At 40.3% G+C, this 23,040-nt stretch overlaps 1 protein-coding gene and 1 non-coding gene across 2 annotated transcripts; one reads left to right on the forward strand and one right to left on the reverse strand.

Moving 5' to 3' along the window:
* Positions 1-5,284: 5,284 nt before the first annotated feature.
* Positions 5,285-6,390, reverse strand: LOC143242014 (uncharacterized). Its single transcript, XM_076485358.1, has one exon. The coding sequence runs from the start codon at positions 6,374-6,376 to the stop codon at positions 5,285-5,287; it is 1,092 nt and encodes a 363-aa protein (XP_076341473.1). The 5' UTR covers positions 6,377-6,390.
* A 5,601-nt stretch (positions 6,391-11,991) lies between these two features.
* On the forward strand, positions 11,992-12,064 carry TRNAK-CUU (transfer RNA lysine (anticodon CUU)). The gene has a single exon. It is a non-coding gene; the product is annotated as a tRNA-Lys (tRNA).
* The last annotated feature ends 10,976 nt before the right edge of the window (positions 12,065-23,040 follow it).

A 23,040-nucleotide genomic window follows, 5' to 3' on the forward strand; every position in this document is an offset into this window, starting at 1 on the left:
TTCCTGTCGGGATGATGAAGTTTTAACCACTGCAGCGTATGTGTTTGTCTGTGTAGTTGTACTTTGTGGTGCTGGAGTGGTAGGTGTGGGTTCCTTAATTGTTCGTGGTGGTGGCGGCTTGTTCATGTTGGGATTTTAATTTCGTATAAGTGTGTTTTATGGATTTATATTTCTGGCAACCTTTATAATTTGCCGTGTGTTCTTCCCACAATTGCAGCATTTGGGTTTGGGGTTCTGTTTTGTACAATGTGTAATGTGGTGATTCTCCCACAGCCCACACAACGCGCATTTGCTTGGCATGCTGCTGCTACATGTCCAAACCTTTGGCATTGGTAGCACTGTGTGACAACCACTGCTGGTGTTTTTGTTTGTTCCACTGTGTACTTATGATACCACATAGTGATACCATTATTTATGAATTGTGTAATATCCTGGCTGTTGTCTGTGACTACTTTGATTAGGTTTGTGGGTCTTTTAGTAATATTTGAAATTATACGCTCAACTGAAATGTGTTTTATGTTTTGTGTACTTAACTCTTCCTTAACGTCTTCTATGTCTATTGAATTATGTACACCTCGTATCACAAAAGATTTCGGTGTTGGTTTAGTTCCTGGTATGTGTATTGTAATGCTTCCTGTTTTGAATGCGTCTGCAGGCCAAGCTTTTAGTAGACTGTTTAAGTCAGCGGGTTCCTGTCCTTGAACCAGAACACCGCCTCTGGGCAGACGCTTAATATTAGTAATCTTTGTATTAGGTTTGCACCTGTATATTTCTTTGGCCAATTGTGGTTGGTTGTAACTACCAGGAACTCCTTGGATTATAACTGCGTGCTTAGGTGATTTTGGTGCGATTTGTGTATGTGTGTCTGTGGTGGTTGTTCTTTGTTTAATTTGTTTTTTCTGACTTCGAGTCTGCACAAGCGTGAAGCCTTCGTCGTCAGAAAGAACTTCGTCTTTAATCTGAACATGTTTGTTTTTGAATATCAGGGTGGGGTTTGGGTTGCTAGTACTGCTAGTTTTTGGCATATTAAAGTCTATAACCGTAGTCTTAGGTACATTGTCTTCACATGCTGAAATCATAATATCTTTTACTAGTTTTCGTTTTTTTCGAGTCCTTACAGTATTTTCTTTAACCGGCGTTAACTTAGCTTTTAGTTCTTTTTCGGCTATGAACATTAAAGATTTTAATTTTAAATTATCATTATCTGTTTGGCCACAGTCACTAGACTTACTTTTTGTCCCTGAAACAGACGGGCTTGCTCCCTCAGTCTCAGACGCTACATCGCTTTCCCTGGTCTCCGACTCCCCGACCGGCATGTCGCCTCGTTGTTTAGCGAAGGGGTATTTCCTGTCTTGGGCCAATTCAAATAAGGTCTTCTGTCTACTGGCGTAAAACTAAAATTCGAAGTGAAAAGTAAAAACACTAACAAAATATGAAGCAAAACACGTAGAAATCTAGAGCCTTTCAGAGGTATGTCCTTCCTTTACCCTGTCCAAGCGCAGAATTTCATCCCCTCTAAACTTGGGCATTTATTTTTTTTATTTTAGACTTGACAGTAGTTTTGGTTTTAAAAACCTTAGGGATATCCCTAAGGCAAACCAGGGGCGCTCAGAAACTTTTGTTTCTCTTCAGCCCCACACATGAGTTAGGTGTGATGTGTCGTATAGGGGGGAATATCAATTTTATTGTTATGTGTCAGGATGTGACTATGATATTTGGTTGTTGAGGAACAGGAGAACCAGGATGATAGGCTTTCGTCGGAGAGCTGGATCACGAGCAGGAAGATCGAGGCTGCAGCGGGTCTTGCATTTTTCTTGGGACCAGTAGCGTAGAGAGAGGCAAGAGTAGTGGTGAAGGGAGAGAGTGGTAGAAAGGTAGCTATAGAGAGTAAGAAAAATTGAAGGGTGGAGAACAGTGCATGAGAGTGAGGGAATAGGAGGGGTGGATAGAAAAGTGGGATAGACGGACCTTTCAGGGCCTAGTTGCCTGGGATCTGTAGATCAATGGCAAAATTTTGGTGTGGGGAAACCAGGTACCGGAGAAAACCACTTTCACTGGGTGGGCGCCGAAAAATCTACCCACCCAGTGCCCAACCTGAAATATAAAAGAAATGTTAATGGCATGTATACACTTGGTTAGTTAGCATTGGTCACTATGGTTAATGGTCCAATTTAAGGGCGAAGTATACTTAGTCCAGGTAAGAGGGGTATCTGCTATATGAAATAATTGCCGTGTTTGGCGGTTTCCGTTATAAGCTTTAATATAATAGTTTTTGGAGAGTTTGATAAATCGGTCCTTAATTGGTGGTAGTTGGGTTAGGGAGTTGAGATAGCTTGGGGGAGTGTAGTTGGGAAGACGGTAGGCAATTTTAATGACCCGGTTTTGCAAATTTTGTAGTAGTGAATATTGTTTTCAGACATGTTACAAGTGGTTGGGTTACCATATTCGAAAAGAGGTCTTATGAATGCTTTATATATGGTGATTATGGTTTTGGGGAACATCCTTTGTTGGGTCCACTGATGCGTTTCAAGAAAAGATTCTATTGCTTGCTCGTTTGGCGATTTCCTGAAAGTGTGGGGTCCAGGAAAGATTGTTAGTTAGAGTAAGACCTAGAAAGGTTACAGATTTTGTGAAGAGAATGTCAGTGTTATTCAGGTTGAGTTTAATATTTTGGAACTTTTTCCTATACTTGTTGACTTTTCTATGGAAGGTTATAGCTTGAGATTTTGAGGGATTTAAAATGACACGCCATTTATTACACCATTTGGATACTGCGTTCAGGGATGCTTGAACACGTGAGGCTGCAGTATGGGGATTACATGAGGTGCTCCAAATGGCGATATCGTCTGCATATTGTGAAATGAGGGTTGAGTTAAGTGAGGGAAAAGGTATGTCATTAACGTATATATTATATAATAGTGGGCTGAGTACTGAACCTTGGGGGACGCCTGCATTAAAATTGAAAGGGTGTGAGATGGAGTTGTTTATCTTGATACTTGCTGTGCGATTGATGAGGAAGCTGGATATCCAGCGAACTAGGATAGGAGGATGCCGATGTCTAAGGTTTTATGGCGAAGGCCATCATGCCAGACTGAGTCAAATGCTTTTTGGACATCAAGAAAAGTAGCGACAGTTGTTTGTTTCCTATTGAATCCTTTGAATATTGATTCTGTGAGACGTGCGAGGTGATCAGTGGTTTGTCTATTTTTCCTACCAGAATTTTGATTTTCGCTGATTAGGTTGTTGGTTTCAAGATAGCAATTAATCCTATTGGTTATAGTTTTTTCCATAAGTTTCCCCAGTGTGTTCAGGAGACTGATCGGCCTGTAATTACTTGGAATAGTAAGATCTTTGTCTTTTTTCGGTATAACTCTAATTAAAGCTGATTTCCATATGTTGGGGTAGTATCCTGAGAGTAGAGAAAGATTGAAGACTGATACAAGGTGCTTAGGTTTGTGTCAGAAAGGTTTTAAGAACTTGGTTACTAATGCAGTCGGGTCCAGGAGCTTTGTTTTGATTTTCTTAAGAATAAGTTTGATTTCCGTTAATGTTATGGGTCGAGTGTAGTAAGAGTGGGGGTGATGATCTGATTTGAGAGTGATGGGAAAATGGGGGGAGAACAAAGTTGGGTTTGATTTCACGGTTTGAGTAGTTCGAAGATAATGAGGTTGATTGAAGGATGCGATATTAGGGGTGACAAAGGTGTTTGTGAAATACTGGGCGAAGAGTTTAGCTTTGTCGGGGTCGGAGGTTGCTGAGATATTGTTGTATATTATATCAGGGGTAGTTATTGGAGGGTTGGGTGTTAGTAATAGCTTTGATTTTCCTCAAAATAAGGATGGGTTTGGGTATGATTTTTCAATAAATTACATAGGTTGTTCCAGTTTTCGGTTTGGAGGGTTTTATCAGGGCTTTAATCCTGTTGTTGGTGTTGTTGATTAGGGTTTTATGGCTGGATTACGAGAGGATATGAACTGTCGTCGTAGGCAGCGTCTTTGGGGTTATTACCTGGTGTATGTCGGGGTTGATTTTCCAGGAGTTGGGATTGGTATTGTATGTTGCGGTAGGTGTGGTATTTAGTATGGCTTTTTGGATGGTATTGGTGATTTGAGCTGCATAATCTTCTATATCTGTTTCACAAACGGCGGTTGTTTTAACTGAAGGTAACTGTTTTTCGATAAGTTGGTTAAGTTGGTTCCAGTTGGCACGGGTGTAGTCGGGCAGTGGTGGGCGTGCGTTAGTTTTCGGTGAGGTGTTGGGATAAATTTGTATATAAATTGGGTAATGGTCGCTGCCGATGTCATGGAAGACTTGGAAGTTGGTTAAAAATCTAGACTGACTGCTGGGGGCTATTACTAAGTCGAGGATGTCTTCGTTTCCATTGATATGCGTGTGGGTGGTTTGGTTGTTGTTTAGGGTGACAAGATTATTATGTTCTATAAATTGGTGTAAAATGGTTCCGTTTCGGTTGGTTGTTCGGCAGTTAAAATCGGTATGTTTACTATTGAGATCGCCAATTATAATGGAGTTTGGAAAGGAATCGTGAATTTGCTGTAGTGTGGTGGTATCAGGTTTTGTTTGTGGGGAGACGTACATAGCGATTAGTGTAATGGGGGTAGATAAGGTTTGAATCTGGCAAATGATAAATTCGTTATCGGAGGTATAGTTTAGTTTAGGGAAGGAGATTACTAAGGAGTTGAGGTAAAGTATTGCAATACCTCGCTTATTGTGGTTAACAGGTGAGTGTTTTATGTTGTAGCCGGGAAGACTAAATTTAGTGTTAACTTTTAGAAGGGTTTCATTTAAAAATAGGATATCTGTTTTTGTTTTGGTAAGTAATTGGAATATTTCATATTTTTTATGGTTTAGACCTCCGCGAACGTTAATGTGCATTAAGTTAACCATTTTTAGGAAAGAAAGTAGAAGAAATGTGAGGGAGTACTTACCAATTTATACGGGGGATTCTTGGGAGGTTCCATAGTGTCTTCCACTGTTTCTCCTGATATGTTCAAGCTGGATCCCCATTTGTACAGGGTTGAGAATATTGTTGGTTTCTAGATATTTGCAAGTACTCTTCCAGGCTTGTGTACCAAGTTGATCCATAGTGAAGGTACCCTCAAATAGGTTGGCTATGATATCGATGACGATTACTGACACAGCTTGTAAAACGTCTAAAAACTGTCTTGGTGAATAACTCGCCTCATCACTGCTTGATCCATGGGTTGCCTCAGCGTAGGTTTTCTTGGTTGTGCGGTTGGGTGCTGGAGTGGGTTGTTGGTTACTTCTAAGTGGTAGAGTGTCCGTTTGTGTGTGAGCCACGGGTGTGGCAAAACGGATTGATTTTTTTAGTATTGGTAGGGATGTGTGATGTAACAGGAGTTGGTCGTTGCATGTTGAGGATATCTTGGAATGTGGGGCAGCCCCGGTAGGATGAAGCATGAGGTCCTTTACAGTTCGCGCATCGGGTGGCTTCTCTCTCATTTGGGCATGCAGTGACTGGATGAGGTCCACTGCATCTGACGCAGCGGACAAGCGATCTGCATGCATTCGCGGTGTGACCGAAGCGTTGGCACTTGAAACACTGTAAGACTCTTGGGGCAGTGTTTCTTACTTCTTCGACTTGATGGTGGTTATAATACAATATGATTCCTGAGGAGAGAACTTTCTCGGCCGTTTTTTCATTGGGGATACTAATTTTTATAAGAGGTGTTGGAAGGCCAGTTTTGGGTGACTTGATGCGGATGAGTTTATTGACTTCGATACCTTGTGTTTCTAATTCTTCCTTAACTTCATCCAAGGTTATATCAAAGGGAACACTACGGATGACGACTTCTTTTCCTGGAAGCCGATTACCCGGAATACGCGTTGAGATGTTGGCACCATTAAAGGCATTATTAGGCCATGGCTTGAGAATTGTTCCGTAGCTATGGGGATCGGCACATTTGATAATAACCCCTCCTCTTGGGAGACGTCTTAATTCTTTGAGGATAACATGGGGGAAAAGTTTTCTAAGTTCATTGGCAATTTCAGGAATTCTTGTCGTGGCTGGGATTCCCTCGATGATTATGGCTGGTGGCAGCCTTGGTTGGACCTGAGTGTTGATAGATGGGGGTGGATTGGTTATGTTCTTCACAGGGGACGAGGCTTGTTGATGTTTGGGCTCGGATGGTTTTTCATGCATATCGGCTACTTCTAGAGCGGTAGTATTTTCTTGGAGGGAAGTACATGAATTGTTATCACTAGAGTCTGAGATTGGCATGTTGTCCGATTCAGGCTCGCTGAAAGAACAACAATCTGTGGCGTCTTGAAGGAGGTTAAGCTGCTCAGAACTTGATAGAGCTTCACTGGTTGACCTGGTAACTCTTTTCCTGGTCATCTTGCGTAGATCTTCAAATATGGTATTGGTAAACTTTAAGGTGCTTGGACCTGGTTAGTTATACCAATACCTGCCTGTAGTCACGTAGGCCAAAGAACTTTAGCTAGTATTACTAAATGAAAAAATCGCTCGGTAAAACGCAGAGACTGAAAAACACGTCTGATGATCTCGGTGTCCGTCTCGGATCATAAGATGTCTAAACTTGGGCAACTAAAACTAAACTAACGTGGCAGGGGTTCAGTTTAGAGAGAGAGAAATCCGAAGAGTTCTCTCTCCAACTGGGGTGTTCAGGAACTTTGTAGTTCCTCTTCGTCCCCTTTCGTGGATTGTTATTAGGATTAAGTGGTGGGTTTTTTTTTTATTATTATTATTTTAATAAATTAATTATCGTTATTATTCTTGACTTTTTAGGTGGGGAATGTCTCACTAAATGGTCTTTTGGGTGGAGGCAAAGGTAGCAAACTTGGGCTAAAACTAAACTAAACTAACGTGGCAGGGGTTCAGATTAGAGAGAGAGAAATCCGAAGAGTTCTCTCTCCAACTGGGGTGTTCAGGAACTTTGTAGTTCCTCTTCGTCCCCTTTCGTGAATTGTTATTAGGATTAAGTGGTGGTTTTTTTTTTTTATATTATTATTTTAATAAATTAATTATTGTTATTATTCTTGACTTTTTGGGTGGGGAATGTCTCACTAAATGGTCTTTTGGGTGGAGGCAAAGGTAGCAGTGGAAAGAAGGAAAGGTCGGGACCTGTCTCGAAAGAAAAGTTGGGTAGATGTGAACATGAATGTAATTCATTCAAGTTCAGATCAAATCAAACGGCCCGATTCTGGGTCTGGCAAAAAGGTTGCCTGGGCTGGGATCTAGAAATCCAATGCCTGAAGATTTTGATGTGGGGGGAAACGGGAGTACCCCGAGAAAACCCACTTTCACACGACAGGCGCCGAAAGTTTTGCCTGTCGTGTGCCCTGTACCTGAAAAAAAAAGGAATTCATGTTAATAACATAGTTTTTATGTATTTAGACTCTTTGTTGAGTGGATTGTGATTCTTGAAATATGTTGTATGGTGATATGTATTTTGTTGGTGCACTTGATAATTTGTGTAGTGATGCCGTTAGTTTGTTTCTGTTTTCTGCTTTTCGATAATATTTCATAGAAAGTTCTGTTATTCTATCTCTTATAGTTGGTAAATTACTAATTTGGTGTAGATAATTTGTTGGTGTAAAAGATGGTAAACTGAATGCGGATTTTAATATTTTGTTTTGTTGCACTTGGATTTTTTGGGTGTGTTGTTTGACATGTTGTATGTTACTTGACATCCGTACTCTATTAGTGGACGGATGTAAGCCTATATATTTGTATAATGGTGTTCGGTGCGCATTTTGATTGTTTACCAGTTATAGTCTTTAGATATGAAATCCTTTTTCTTATTGATGAGTGTATATTGTTTATGTGTTTTTCCATGTTAGTTTTGTGTCGAAAGTGACGCCAAGGAATGTGATGTTTTTGCTCATGTTGATGGTTGTGTTTCCAAGTGATAGATTTATTTTTCTAGATTTTTCTTTGCTTCTTTAGTTTTCTATAGAAGGTGATTGCTTGTGTTTTTGTCGGATTTAACACGACCCTCCACTTGTTGCTCCATGTTGAGACGTTGTTTAGTGATTCTTGTACGCGAGACATGGCCATTACTGGGTTTCTGGAGGTGCTCCAGATTGCGATGTCGTCTGCGTATTGTGTGTGTGTGTGTATGTTAGATTTGGAAAAGGTATGTCACTGACGAAAATTATGTAAAGAAGTGGAGAGAGGACTGATCCTTGGGGCACTCCTGCCGTTATATTAAACAATTTGGATATGGTTTTATTGACTTTTACTTGTGCTGTTCTATTGGTTAAAAAATTTGAAATCCATTTGACTATCGTAGGATTTATTTGTAGGTGGTTTAGTTTGTATATGATGGCATTGTGCCAAACGCTGTCGAATACTTTTTTGACATCTAGGAATACCCCGATGGTTACTTGATTGTTGTTGTAAGCTTTGTATATTGATTCGGTGAGTCGTGTGAGGTGATCTGTTGTTTGTCTATTTTTTCTGGAGGCATTTTGAGATTCTGGAAGGATGTTGTTTGATTCGCAAAATGGAGGAGACGGTTGGAGATAATTCTCTCCATCAGTTTGCCAAGGCAGCAACAGACTGATGGGGCGGAAATTATCTGGATTTGTTCTGTTAGTTTGTTTCTTGGGGATCGTTGTTATGATGGCTTTTTTCCATGTGTCAGGGTAATACCCTGTCGCTAATGAAATGTTCATGATGTTTGTGAGGTGTTGTAGTAGGAGAGTGGAACTTTTTTGAGAATAATATTTGGTATTTGGTCATGTCCGGGAAGTGTTCTTCAAGTTTTGATATTAATCTTTAGTTCGGTTATGGTTATTTTTCTATTGATTGAATTTGAGTATGCTTCTAGTGTCTCTCCGGGAAATCCTGGTGAGAATGAAGCTTGGTTTGCATTTATGTAGTTGTTGACATGGTGTTGGTGTTGTGTGTCGAAATCTACTGAGTTTAAATCGCTAAAAGCGGATTTGTAATAGTCAGCTAATAAGTCAGCTTTCTCTTCGTCCGTCCTTGCGATTTTATTGTTGTGTGTGATGTGTTGTAACATGTGATTTGTGTTTTTGTCTGACGCAATACTCTTGAATTTTTCCAGAATTCTTTTGGGTTTTCTTGGTTTTCTAAGTTTTGCAGAAGTTATGCCAATTGTTTTCTCTGACTTTTTTAATTTCTTGTTTAATTTTTGTATTTGTTCTATTGATTTCTGTTTTAATGTGTGGATCACGTGTGATGTAGTGTATTCGTCGTAATTGTCTGCGTTTGAGTATTAGTGCGTGAATTTCTGGTGTTAGAGTCCATTGAATAAGTGATTGTTTTCTTTTTTGATTTAGGAATTGTGTTTTTTGTGGCTTTCTTTATGGCTTCTGTAATTTGATCAACATATTTGTCTAGTTCTGTTTTGTTGTTTACATGTTCGATTGGGTGGGGTAGGTATGAGGTCCAGAGAGGCATTAAAAGTGAGCCAGTCTGTTTCAGTGTAGGTGTATGCGGAAGGAGTCACGTACGCCACAGCCAGGTGGCGCGGGTGAATCATACATGATACGGGGAAGTGGTCGCTGGTGATTTCATCATGCACTTTAAAGTTAGATATTCTATTAACCATGTCCTTGGGAGCGATGATGAAATCGAGTACATCATATGAGCCGTTGGCGGCTGAGAAGTGTGTAGGTGTATTGTCATTAATTAAGTGCATTTTATTGCTAGAAATAAAATTTTTATGCAGGATCCTCTGCGTGTGTCTCTGTTACCCCTTAATTCTGTGTGCGGTGAATTAAAGTCTCCAATAATAATTGGTTTGGGTTTACGATTAACACATTTTTTGAAGGAAGTTAATGTCGATATTTTTTGGTTGGTGAGCAATATATGGCTAGAATCGGAATAGTTAGCCGGTTGTTAAAGTGTATATTACAAAAAAATGGTCTCATTAATGTCAGATTTAAATGAATCTTCTATCGAGATTAGATGCGATATTTTTGTACTAAAGTAAGTTATTATACCTCTGTTGTTTTCTGAGTGAGGTATGTTGTGTGAGATGAATCCAGGGGATTGTGGTGTTTTGTTTCTCTGTGCAAAGTGTTTCTGAAATGATGATTATGTTGGCGTTTATATGTTTGTTTATGTTGTATATTTCTAACCTTTTGTCTTTAAGATTTCCTTGGCAGTTGATGTGTAAGATTTTAATGTGTTGTATCATTGTGTTGTTTTATTTCCCTCGCGTGAATTTTGAGTGAAAGATGGTGTGGTTTCAGGTGAGGGAGGTTAAAATAGTGACTTACAAGGCTGCAAACAGCCTTGAGTGACTCGTGCCTCGATTCGAATGAGGGGAGATCACTCAATTCTATCAACATTGCTAGCAAGTTTGTGGTGAAATCTGTTGGGTTAAATGCTTGTGTTGTTTTTGGGCGTGTTACGTCCGCGTAAGTACGTGTTGGTTGAGGTTGAACGTGTTTGATTTGCGAGTCGGTTGGAGTTGGTAGTAAAGGTTGTTTGGTGTTGTTTTGGTAGCCGTGGGTTTGATTATTGATGTTCGTGGTTTTGAAAAGGAATCTGTTACGTATTTGGGTGTATTTGGGGCAGCCTTTGTAACTGGCTGCGTGGGGGCCTGACAGTTGGCGCATCTAACTTGGTTACGCTCGTTGGGACACTGAGCGACCTCGTGAGATCCGCCACATCTGACACATCTATCCTTGGCCGTACAATTAGTTTTTTGTGTGTCCGAACCGTTGACATTTGTAGCATTGGATTATTGGTTTTGATGTGTCTTTTCCGGTTCGGTCGTGTGTCTTTTGAAAAAATAAAAGCAACCGTTTTTAATAATTTTTTCTTGATCGTCTTTTGTTGACGGTTACCTTGATCAGTGGCGTTTTTTGTTTCGTTCTGAATGAGATGATTCTGTTCGATGATGCAATGTCAAAGCCTTGAGTTGTTAATTCTTCAGTGATTTCATGATCTTCAATGTCGAAATCGACACCTCTGATTATGACTGTTAGTTTTGGTGTGTTTGTTTTTGGTGTTGTGATGGTGGCTTGAACACCGAAGGCATCCTTGGGCCAGTGGGCCAAAATATGAGCAAACTCTTGAGGTTCGGTACATTTAATCATGATTCTTCCATTAGGAAGACGTTTGATGTCTTTAAACTGAATGCCCGGGTAATAGGACCTCAGTTGATTGACAATCTGTGGAATGCGTGTTGTTTTGTTTACTCCTTCGATGAACAGAGTTGGAATTCTGTAGTTGGGAGAATTGTGTGTTTGTGTGACACTGATGGTGTTCTCAGAATTAGTGGCGGTGGTGGTGTTGTTTGTATTCAAGTAATTATCGTTAGAACAAGTGGCTTTGTCTTCGTTAACATGGGTTATGTTATTAATACTTTGATTTTTAGAACTATTATTAGCGTCGTTAAGGTTAGGGTTAGTGGAATAGTCAGAAACTATACTTACCATGTCCTTTTTCTTCTTCTTTTTCAGCCTCCTTTTGTTTGATGTCTCGTTTGTTTCGTGGGATTCTGGTATTCGTGATTCTTCAGCTCCTGAGTTTTCACTTTCGGAACTCTCAGTTGAGCTACTCAGTGATTCAGAGGCTGGTCCTTCAATAGCTCTATTCAGCATATCCATGATCTCGTCGTTGGAAAAGGGCTTTTCCGTTGGATCTTGTCACTATCTTCTTTCTCTTCATACTGTTTTACTAGTCCTGATAAGGACTAAGGGGTAACCTTTTTTAGTAAAACTTTTATGCACTTCACAGGATAATTTAGTCTTCAATGCACTTGTCTCGCAGCTCATGACTTGCACGTCTGCTCTGCTTGACGGCGACCTTGAAACTCAAACTTGGGCAAAATTCAGTCAGCGTTTAAATTGCGCGCTGCAGGATTGAAAAGTAGCCAATAGCATTTTGGTTTGCGAATTCGATAGCTGTCGCGAGAAGCGCGGCCGTCACAGGCGACTCAATATATCTCGTTCAATCCTACAAAGTTGATAAAACTAAGTGAAGTGAACAGTGTAATAGTCATGGCGGCCCGACTAGCTCAGTCGGTAGAGCATGAGACTCTTAATCTCAGGGTCGTGGGTTCGAGCACCACGATGGGCGGCGTATTTCACACAGTCACGACGACACGTTAGTCACGGTCACATCAAGTGAGTGAACAGCGAAATAGTTGTGAAAGTTTAGTTCTCTGTGAATTTCCACAGTCCTTTTCAGGGCTACAAATTTCTTCTGCCTTTCCTGATTAACAACTCAAACTCTACTGCAGGTGTTCTTCATTTAACCAAGTATACCGAGTTCGCCGCTTAAACAAACTCCCACGCTGGGGGTCTCACGGCGTAAACGAACTACTATGAAAAAGAAAACTTCTCGGCCGTCCACCCGCTCCCAGGGTCCGTCCCTTACTAGCGCCGAGCGCCTTAAACTTCTTGCTGCCGCAAGCAAGACCATGTCTTCTGACGATGAACATAATACGTCCAGCGATTCTCTCTCAACTATCACGGCATCCTCGAAGAGCTCGGTTAGACCCAGCAAATACCCCGAACCACGTCCCACGGCTAACCCAGGCGCATCATCCAGCTCGGTCATAACTAAAGCACCACCTCCAGTCATCGTAGAAGGTATTCCTGCCGCGTTCCGACAGCCGCAAATAGCTGCCGAACTTCGCCGGCTATTCCCAACTGTTTCATTCAATAACGTACGTCGGCTTCCCGTGGAGGGATACTTATCAAAACAGAATATCCGAAGGACTATGCTATTCTCCTTAAAGCATGGCCAACTGATGCTTTTGGTGGCATCCCCTTGTCGCAACGGGTACCATCAGACTCCCCGAGGAAGACCATAGTTATCCGAGGTATTCCACATGATACCTCGGACCAGAAATTGACGACGAACTCAAACTTCGTGAAGTCAAATTTTCCAACTTTTCAAGGATAAAATCTGCAAAGACTCAGCAGATCACACCTTTGATTAAAGTCAACATCACAGACAGCACTCAAGCCAACACCTTCCTGAAAAACGGTATAATTCTGTGGTTCCGTCGCTTTCGAGTCGAGGAGCCTAACTTCCCCGACAATAACATCTTACAGTGTTTTAACTGCCAGCGTTTTGGTCATACCAAGAGCGCTTGCACAGCCAAACCACGTTGTGTTCGTTGCTCAGGCGAACATTCTGTCAACGACTGCCCTAAGGAAAGAAATGATACCAGGTGTAGCAATTGTGGAGGGCAACATGCGGCATGTTTCCGTGGTTGTCCCAAGTTCCAGTTCGTTACCGCTATTGGGGCTAGATCTGCCAAGCCTCAGCGGGAGCAACCTGTTCCAGTTCCTACCGCCAAGTTTCCATCTTTACCTCAAAAAAAACAACCACGGTCAACCAACCTTCTACTAGCAGTCAACAACAGACCCGTAGTTATGCTGACACTGTTAAGCAAACATCACTGCCACGACGTAAGGAACACGATCAATCTAAAACCAAACCTGCCACTCTATCATTCATCAGACCGTCACAGGTAATAGCTTTTATCGTTAAAGTCATGATTGCTGCTGGCAACGATAATCTTAACAACGACCAGTTTCTTATCGCGTCTTGCAAAGCAGCTCAGGGTATTTGAGGATCCCAGGGTTATCACCCGATATCCTCGGACAACGCATCAGTGAAGGAGTCTCCGAATCATCCGAATAGGTAAGACCAAAACTTTTTTTTACCTTATTACACATTAATATTCAAGGTGGACTTAATTATAAAAAAATACGAGCTTTTGAATTAGCTACTAACATAGATGCTTCTATCATTACTATAAATGAAACTCTACTCAACAATAACAATTACTTTCTACTCCCCATTATAAGGTTATTTCTAAACCAAAACCCCAAACACCAGAGGTATCGCACTTGCTTACAAACAGAACTTGAACATCACCTTGATCGACCACAACATACCAACCTGTCACGAATATATACTTTGTAAAATCAAATTACCGCCACTACCAGATATAACCCTCTTAGCTATATATATATATCTCCCAGACCAACCCGGACATCGCATTTTTTGCACTCCATTATTAACACATATAACAATGTAATTATACTTGGCGACCTTAACGCGTCGCACCCACACTCCTGAGGTTACACTACTAACACTTCCGGTAGAATTTTAGCAAATTTCGTGCATACACACAACCTTAATGTAATTAATAACAACTCACCGACACATACACACCATAACGGAACACAAAGTGTAATTGATCTAGTAATCGCTACCCCACCAATAACACATCTGATACACAACTTCAGGGTACATGATAACATCGGAGGAGATCACAACCCTTATCTTTTCAATTAAGTGTTCCCAATTGGAATAATTCCACCAGAACTGCAACCACTGATACCCCTAATAACTTTAACTTCTCAAAGACTGATTGGCCGTCATTTAACCTGAACCCTAAATACACTCCTCCTGACTACCTTAAACTCGCAAATACCAAAGACGACATCGAACACTATTACCAAGAAATTTCCACAGCGATATCCAAAACCATACAACATATAGTTCCTACCAAACCGTCACAATACACACCTAACTCCTGGAAAATCACCCCCGAAATTCACTCTCTAATTATTGCAAGACGGAAACTCCGCCGTGAATTTATCATTACGCGCAACCCACTACTTAAGCCACAAATTAATAAAATAAGAAATAATTTACAACGCCTTATTAGAACAAAACAAAAGAAAATTGGAATAATTTTTTGTAAAAATCTTGATCACCTTAGACCTAATCCCGCTACCTTCTGGAAAACCTTTAAACATATTTGTCGCGAAAACTCTGACACCGGAACAATCACATACGATAATTCTACCGCTAACAGTGACAGGGAGAAACCGACCTGTTCGCCAAATATTTCCAGCGCACCTTCTGTACTCCACTACACACAAACTTCAACAAACATCATGAAATGAAAGTAAACTCTATTGTCACAGAAAATAAAGAACTTTTTTTCCGTTAAGTTTCCAGTAGACCTAACTTATACATACACGACCAAAAGCATAACAACCCCAATATCTACACAGGAGATCAAGCTACACATTAGAGAACTCAAAATAAAGCACCTGGGAAGACTCCATTCCTAATGTCATTCTAAAAATGCCTCTAATGAATTCCTTTCACACCTTACTAATTTGTTTAACCTCTCCTTTTCTCAGGCTATCTGCCTAAGGCATGGAAATCCGCCATTATCACTATAATACCAAAGAAAGGATCTCTTTCTCACCACCCTAATGATTTTAGGCCAATTAGTTTATTAAATTGTATTGGCAAACTTATGGAAAAATCATTGCTTCCAGATTGCTTTGGAAATTAGAAAATGAAAATCTTTTATCAAATATTCAGAACGCTGGCCGCAAAATAGACAAACTGCAGATCACCTTGTAAGGCTTGTTGAAACAAGCTTTACAGGGTTTAACAAACTCAAGCCACAGTCGCTGTATTCTTAGACGTGCAAAAGCTTTTGATACTGTCTGGCACAATGGATTAAGATATAAACTCTTAAAGTTCAAGGTACCCCACTTTCCTTAGATGGATTTCTAATTTTCTAGAAAACCGTACGGCCAGAGTCAGAATTAATTCTAATCTTTCTCAGTCATTTACCTTCAACGCAGGTGTCCCACAGGGATCGGTTCTTAGCCCCTACTGTACTCCCTCTTTGTTAACGACTTACCACAGCCGACTACGTCATCTACCTTTGCATCACAATATGCAGATGACATCGCCTTATGGTCCACCTCATGGGACCCCTCTAGCAGCTAATAAAATACAAAAGCTTTAGATAGTATTACTCGCTGGTGCAATAAATGGAAAATCACGCTCAATCCCTCTAAAACCCAGGCTATAATCCTTCACCCAGGCTCAATAAGAGATTAAAACGTGTGAAGCTTACTAAACTTTATCTCTATAACACCCCTATCTCTTTCTCTAATACTGCCAAATTCCTTGGTGTTACAATCAATACACGACTTACATGGAACTCTCATTTCAAAAAACGTTAGAAAGAAAATGCTAACCAGAATCTCATACCTCTGTAAAATTAGTCACTTCACCCATGGCTGCAGGTCTGAAACTATTCTACATATTTACAAAACATTCATTAGGCCCTTAATGGAGTATGGAGCCATGGTAACATGTAACATGAACAAGAACCAAATACTTCTATTACAAAGAATTCAAAACCGAGTTATACGACTCGCTCACCGCCTGCCACATTATACACCCGTGGAATATGTCCAGAAACACACTAAAATCTTACCAATTTCCACACGTATAACTAAACTTGCTTCCAAATACTTTCAAAAAATCTACTCATCGTAACACACTCACTTCTGACTTTAAAACATGGCAGCTACTCCTAAATCCTGGTGTAAATATTTATCGCCATTTAATTTTATCCTTAATTTGTCTAAAACAATATAATTCTTGTTTCTCTTTTGATAAAATTTTCAGTCTCGTTTCAGGTCCTGTTTACCCTCAAGTCCAGCATACTTCAAGGGCACTAAGCGGGCTTCATTCGGTCCCCGTTTAGTGAAAGTGGGTTTTCTCAGGGGTACTCCCTGTTTCCCCACACCTAAATTTGAGGCATTGATCTTTAGATCCCTGCCAGGGCACTTTGATCCATCGATCCATGCCCGGCCCTGAAATGGCCCGTTTGGTTGTTGTTTGTATTTATCCGGCTTGCTTCTCGTCGTCGTCTTTCTTCTTGGGTGGATTTGCTTTGCCTTCGCCTTGTTGCCTGCCACGCTCACCAGACAAACACTTGCATATATTTAATAAATCCAGTAATCTGTCTATCAGTATTCTCTTCTAACGCTATTAAATTAAAAATTCCTATCTGGTGCGGGGTTGAAGGAGGACTAGTTAGTCTTCGAGCACCCAGGGGATTAATGTTTCTTAGGAAATATTAATTTTTAACCTAAACACCTACAGATATGTGTGTGTGTGTAATAGTCACAATACGTATTCATTCCACATAGTGAGTACCGTGTTTTACTGTCTATTTTTCGTTCTTAGTTTCAGAGAAAAACTAAGGGAAAATGTCTGGGCGAGGCAAAGGTGGCAAAGTGAAGGCCAAGGCTAAATCCCGTTCAAGCAGAGCTGGACTCCAGTTTCCAGTCGGGCGTATACATCGTCTCCTTCGAAAAGGAAACTATGCCGAGCGAGTAGGAGCTGGAGCACCCGTCTACCTCGCTGCTGTCTTGGAGTACCTGGCTGCTGAAGTTTTGGAGTTAGCAGGTAACGCTGCACGTGATAACAAGAAGACTAGGATCATTCCTCGTCACTTGCAACTTGCCATTCGTAATGACGAAGAACTCAACAAGTTGCTACAGGGTGTTACTATCGCCCAGGGAGGCGTTCTGCCAAACATTCAGGCTGTCTTATTGCCCAAGAAGACCGAAAGAAGTAAGTCGGTAAATATTAACAATATATCAAACGGCCCTTTTCAGGGCCACCACCTCTGATGGAGAGATAGTACAGTTCCTTCGCCATACATCTCGTGTTAATAATTTTCACAGAACACGCAACAAAGGCGTGTCTCTTGTGTACGACAAACCTTATTATCCCATCTTCCATAATACATAAATAAATAAATAATCATAAAACAAAAACGTTTTACTACGATTCATTATAGTACTTGCTATATAAGTAGATCGTCACAGTTAGGTTTTCTCTTATACCAACATAACGATACGTTGTTGACAGTGTTCACTGTCGTAACCAGACTATGTTCGTCTTTCTAAGTAAGCTGAGAGTATGTGTAGTTCGTAAGCTATTGCCATTTCTTTTCAATATTCTTAACCTGAAAGGAATGTACCTACCTTCATAGATGTCGTTACACGGAAAGAAAAATGAAAACAAACCAATACGTCATTTTCTGCAGCACAATAATATATTTCGAAGGAGAACAAGAAAACACACCAACTTCGTAATATGAAATTTTATACTTCTCTCCAGGCACATAACTAGATTAAATATCGAACATGCAGGAATTTTGAAAACTGTTTCATGCACGTCGAGTAAGTGTAATAATTTAAAAGGTTCCTTGATAAAGTAAAACGAAAGAAGACTTAACTCACAAACTTTCGTAAGAGAAAAGACGGCTGCTGCTAAACTACAACTCCTTGCATTTCTTACGTGCAAATTCAACTTGAAAAGATGTATGTTACTAACATAGTACAAGTAGTCGTGATGTGTGCGAATGGCATACTCTTTGTTCAGGATGTGGTGGCCCTGAAAAGGGCCGTTTGTTTATTGGCGAGGGTAAGTTACAATACCTCTCTCTCTATTTAGGCTCGTTCCCCTCGAATTCTACGTGCGAGTTGGATGTCTTTCGGCATGATGGTCACTCTCTTTGCGTGAATGGCACACAGGTTAGTGTCTTCGAAGAGACCCACCAAGTACGCCTCACTGGCCTCCTGAAGAGCCATGACAGCAGAGCTCTGGAATCTAAGGTCAGTCTTGAAGTCCTGGGCAATTTCTCTCACCAGTCTCTGGAAAGGTAATTTTCGAATGAGCAGCTCAGTTGACTTCTGGTATCGACGGATTTCACGGAGGGCTACTGTTCCTGGCCTGTAACGATGAGGTTTCTTTACACCTCCTGTTGCTGGAGCGCTCTTTCGGGCAGCTTTAGTGGCCAGTTGTTTTCTTGGTGCTTTTCCGCCCGTGGATTTTCTTGCAGTTTGTTTCGTGCGAGCCATAATTTCTGTTTTGTCCGTGCTATATTACAAACGTACGTAGAACTACAATCCTACTACACTCTTCGACTTCCGTGCTAAGAATGATCATCGTTCCAAGGCGCTTTTGTTTATCTTTTCAAACTTTGCGCTTTCCGTTCGAGAGAGCTTCTCATTGGTCGTGCTCCACCAATCATTGTACAGGACGCAGAGTCGAGACGCCATTGGACAAAGAGTTGTGATTCTCAATCCTAGTTTGCACCACTTTTTGGTTTCTGAAGCAACTTTGGATTGTAATACTCAAACAAAACGGTATAGCAATACGTTACCAATATTCGAATGAAATATAATTCTTACTGATGGTACTTTCTTATCGTCTGAAAGATATGTGTAAGAATCTTTATTTTATTTTTATTTATATTTTAATTTTATTTTACATAGTTATTCTGCTGGGACATATTTCCTTTCGAGAAGTACATGTACATTTTGTCCAGTCCACCAAGTAACCTCGTGAATATCTAGATGGAAGTTGTTTTCGGTAAAATAAATAATAATATGATCCAACACATTTCTTTGATGGTTCTTAGTTAGTTCTCAATAAATGTTTTCAGTTTCTATGATCACAGTTTTGCTGTTCAACGTTAAGCGACGAGGAGCTTTCCGAGAGGGCCGCGCTAAGATTATATAGTGTTACCGATAGTGGTTGTTTTCGTTTTTTGAGCTGTTCGAGCAGAGATTATTCTTTAATATTTCTACATTTACGCCATGTCTGGAAGAGGAAAAGGTGGCAAGGGTCTCGGTAAAGGTGGAGCAAAACGTCATCGTAAGGTTCTCAGAGACAATATCCAGGGTATCACGAAGCCAGCCATCAGACGTCTAGCTCGCAGAGGCGGTGTAAAGCGCATCTCTGGTCTCATCTACGAAGAAACCCGAGGTGTTTTGAAAGTTTTCTTGGAAAACGTAATCCGTGATGCTGTTACCTACACGGAGCACGCCAAAAGAAAGACTGTGACCGCCATGGATGTAGTGTATGCTCTGAAACGACAGGGTCGCACTCTGTACGGATTCGGAGGTTAAATATTCACTTTATAACAAAAAAACGGCCCTTTTCAGGGCCACCACCTCTAATGAAGAGATACCACATTTTCGTACTTCTTATAATTCTCTCAAGTACTCGTACAAGTACACAAATTGCTTACTAGCTAACTCCTTTTCACACAATACGATTTCTACCTCCCTCACTCGGAAACGTTATATATATATATCTGTTAAGTTAAGGATAAACATTATGCTTTGCAAGTTAACTTTAGTGAAATAACTTATGTTATAAGAACTGGTAGTGCGTAATTAGGAATTGTTTGGTTAGTGTTCATTTCCAAGTTTACTCTGTGTGCATGTTACTTTATACATCATTTAGAGAAACAGGTAGATAAAATATGTTAGGGGTAAATCCCGTTATCTTATTAATAGAAATAACACTCGCCAATGAAGAAGCGTTACGCTTATTGAGTACACATACACTTAGAGAGACGAATGAATGTCTTGCTCAATTGTTAATTTCTATTCAAAAGATGAAACTTGCAAGCTTATTAGATACCACTCTAAAGTTTTCTATCTCCGAAAAATGTGTAAACATAGACTCTACAATAAAATATTCCTTAATTAATGATGTCAGAAGGTCGACGAAGCCAAGAACACTGCGTTTCAAAACTGCATCGTTATTTCTATATATATAAATATTATATATATTAATCAACCTTCAGAGGAAGTATAAAAAGAAATAAATTAACGATTCAAGGCATCTTATTGAAATCGAATATGTGTTATATGATTGTATCGACGAACACTAGTTTCGTTTCTCATTTGTCACGAACTCTCACCAGTTTGCTTTCAAACTGGCTTAGGTGGAACCTGTAATCGTTTTGCTGTTTGAATATTCTTTGTAATGCACTGTTTACGATAATAAGGATCGAAAACAATTTCTGAATAAGGAATAGAAACTACTTTTCTGTGTTGTTCGGGAGAATTTCTTTGTAGCGTGGAACAAGCTTCTGCACTTAGCACTACCCAACATGAAATGAAATGACGACGTGTTAGAGACTGCCTCGTTTCTAACGTGATATTCCGATGATATAATGCTCTCTTACAAATACTCTACTTTCATTTGAGGGTGTGTGATATAGATATTCGATGTGAAATGTTTTGTTTACTTGAAACACTCTATGATGTGACTTGAGAAACGATTAGAAAAACTTCTGTATCCTAAAGAAGCTTCTCATTCGCACTGGTGCACGTTTTTATGGTAAAAAATGCCACCATTGACGAATCGTGGATAGACCTATCTATAGAAGAAAGATCGAACTTTCGTTTAGTAGACCTTAGGAAAAATTTTGGAAATTCGAAACTTCTCAAAAGGAACCCAGAATTGTGTGAACAAACACAGCCGGATGATACGTTCAGACGCGAGAAATGGCGACCCAGCTGACTTCTCTCAGTTAGATGAAGCTCTCAATTACGGCCGCTCTCTCTTTACTTAAGGTCTTCACGTGCTTGTGCTCGTATTTTTCAACCGAGTAGAAAGATTAATAAATAAAAAAGCTTTAAAAAATGGCTGATGCGACGGCGCCTACCACGGCTCCTTCTCCTAAGAAGGTGAGCAAACAAAAGCAAAAAACCGAGAACGGCACCCGTACATCCTAAGGTATCCGAAATGGTAATCACTGCCATTACTTCTCTCAAAGAACGCGGAGGTTCTTCTCTCCAGGCTATCAAAAAAGTACATTGCTGCCAACTATAAACTCGACGTGGAGCGATGAACCCTTTTATCAAGAAGTATCTTCGATCAGCAGTGAATAGTGGCATTCTCACACAGACTAAGGAAAAGGAGCTACGGGTTCCTTCAAGCTGAGTGCTCAAAAGAGCAAAGAGAAGGTGGTGAAAAACCAAAGAAGAAAGAAGGAACGACTGCAAAGAAAAGTAAAGCCCCAGTAAGCCCAAGAAAGTAGCTGAGAAGAAAGCAAAGACAGCTGCTAAAAACCCAAGGCAAAGGCAAAACCAAAGAAGTGGCAAAGCCAGCAAAGAAACCTGCAGCCAGTAAACCGAAAGCCCCAAGAAGGCCAAAGCCGCCCCTAAAAGGCTGCTTCCAAGAAGGTGGCAGGAAAGAAATAAGTAAGCTGCTTCTTTTCCAATTTTGTGTGATATCACAAAATCAACGGCCCTTTCAGGGCCACCATCTCTGATAAAGAGTTTGCCATATAAGTCGTTACAGAAAAACAAACAAAACACTCATTCCGCTCGTAACAACACTTGTTATATCGAGCAGAGTGAAATGGTAAAAAATTTCTTAAAACGTTTCATGCTCAGATTTGTAGTCTAACGAACGTTCGAGAAAAGAAAGTAATGTAGTGCGACTTTATTTATTTCTTCCCTGTGCTGTTATAGATATGCTCGTTTTCAAATTATACTTAATGATTCGTAACTTTAGTTTAATTTCAATTAGTACTGCATTTAATTACATTTTAGTTTTAATCACATTGGTCGAAGGAAAATAACTCAGGGGCTCCTTCATTAATTAACTCTTTCGCAACAGTATTATACTACTAGCCACCCATATAAATTGTATGCCTCCTTACTAGTTAGTGAAGTGTACTGAGCCTTTCACAAATGTAATGGAGAAATCTATTCCGTATGCACATGCATATACGGCTGAATAGTGTGCCTTACTATTAGATTTACTAGTTATTAATAACTAATATGATTTATGCTCCTTAATAGAGGCCCCCAGTGGCACAGTGGTATGTCTGCGGACTTACACACTAAAACCGGGTTTCGATACCCGTGGTGGGCAGGAACACAGATAGCCCATTGAGTAGCTTTGTGCTTAATTCTAAACAAACCTTCTGAGAGACAATTTCTCTGTTGCTCTGTCCCTCAGACACTATTTCGTTTTCTCCCAAGCGCATGGATATTAAACATGTAATGGATGTCACTCTAAATGAAATAACTATTTCCGTGTATCGATTAACCCTCTGTCATTCTATCTTTTTTGCTTTCTTAAATAATGAGTAGCTGTCGTTTTCTTGTTATTATCATAATTATCTTGTACCATTCGGTGACGACATGTATTGGCTGGTGTGTATACGTTCGTTCGTCTGTCTTCATTCACTTAACTACAAACGAAAAATACTCACTGAGAGCATAGAGGTGGGAATGGAACAAAACTCTCTAATAATGTGTGTATTTCTACTCGCACGTTATAAGCATGGTTATAGAGAAAGCATGCTTGAACTGTTAATAGTGAAATAGATTCGATGTGACTTTCTCCTTTTCAAGATGTGGTGGCCCTGAAAGGGCCGTTTG

The sequence above is a fragment of the Tachypleus tridentatus genome, unplaced genomic scaffold (genome assembly GCF_004210375.1).
Source record: "Tachypleus tridentatus isolate NWPU-2018 unplaced genomic scaffold, ASM421037v1 Hic_cluster_1, whole genome shotgun sequence".
In the NCBI taxonomy this organism is placed as follows: Eukaryota; Metazoa; Arthropoda; class Merostomata; order Xiphosura; family Limulidae; genus Tachypleus; species Tachypleus tridentatus.

Coding starts and splice junctions, on each gene's coding strand:
- LOC143242014 (XM_076485358.1), bottom strand. CDS start 6,376: ATGACCAGGAAAAGAGTTACCAGGTCAACCAGTGAAGCTCTATCAAGT.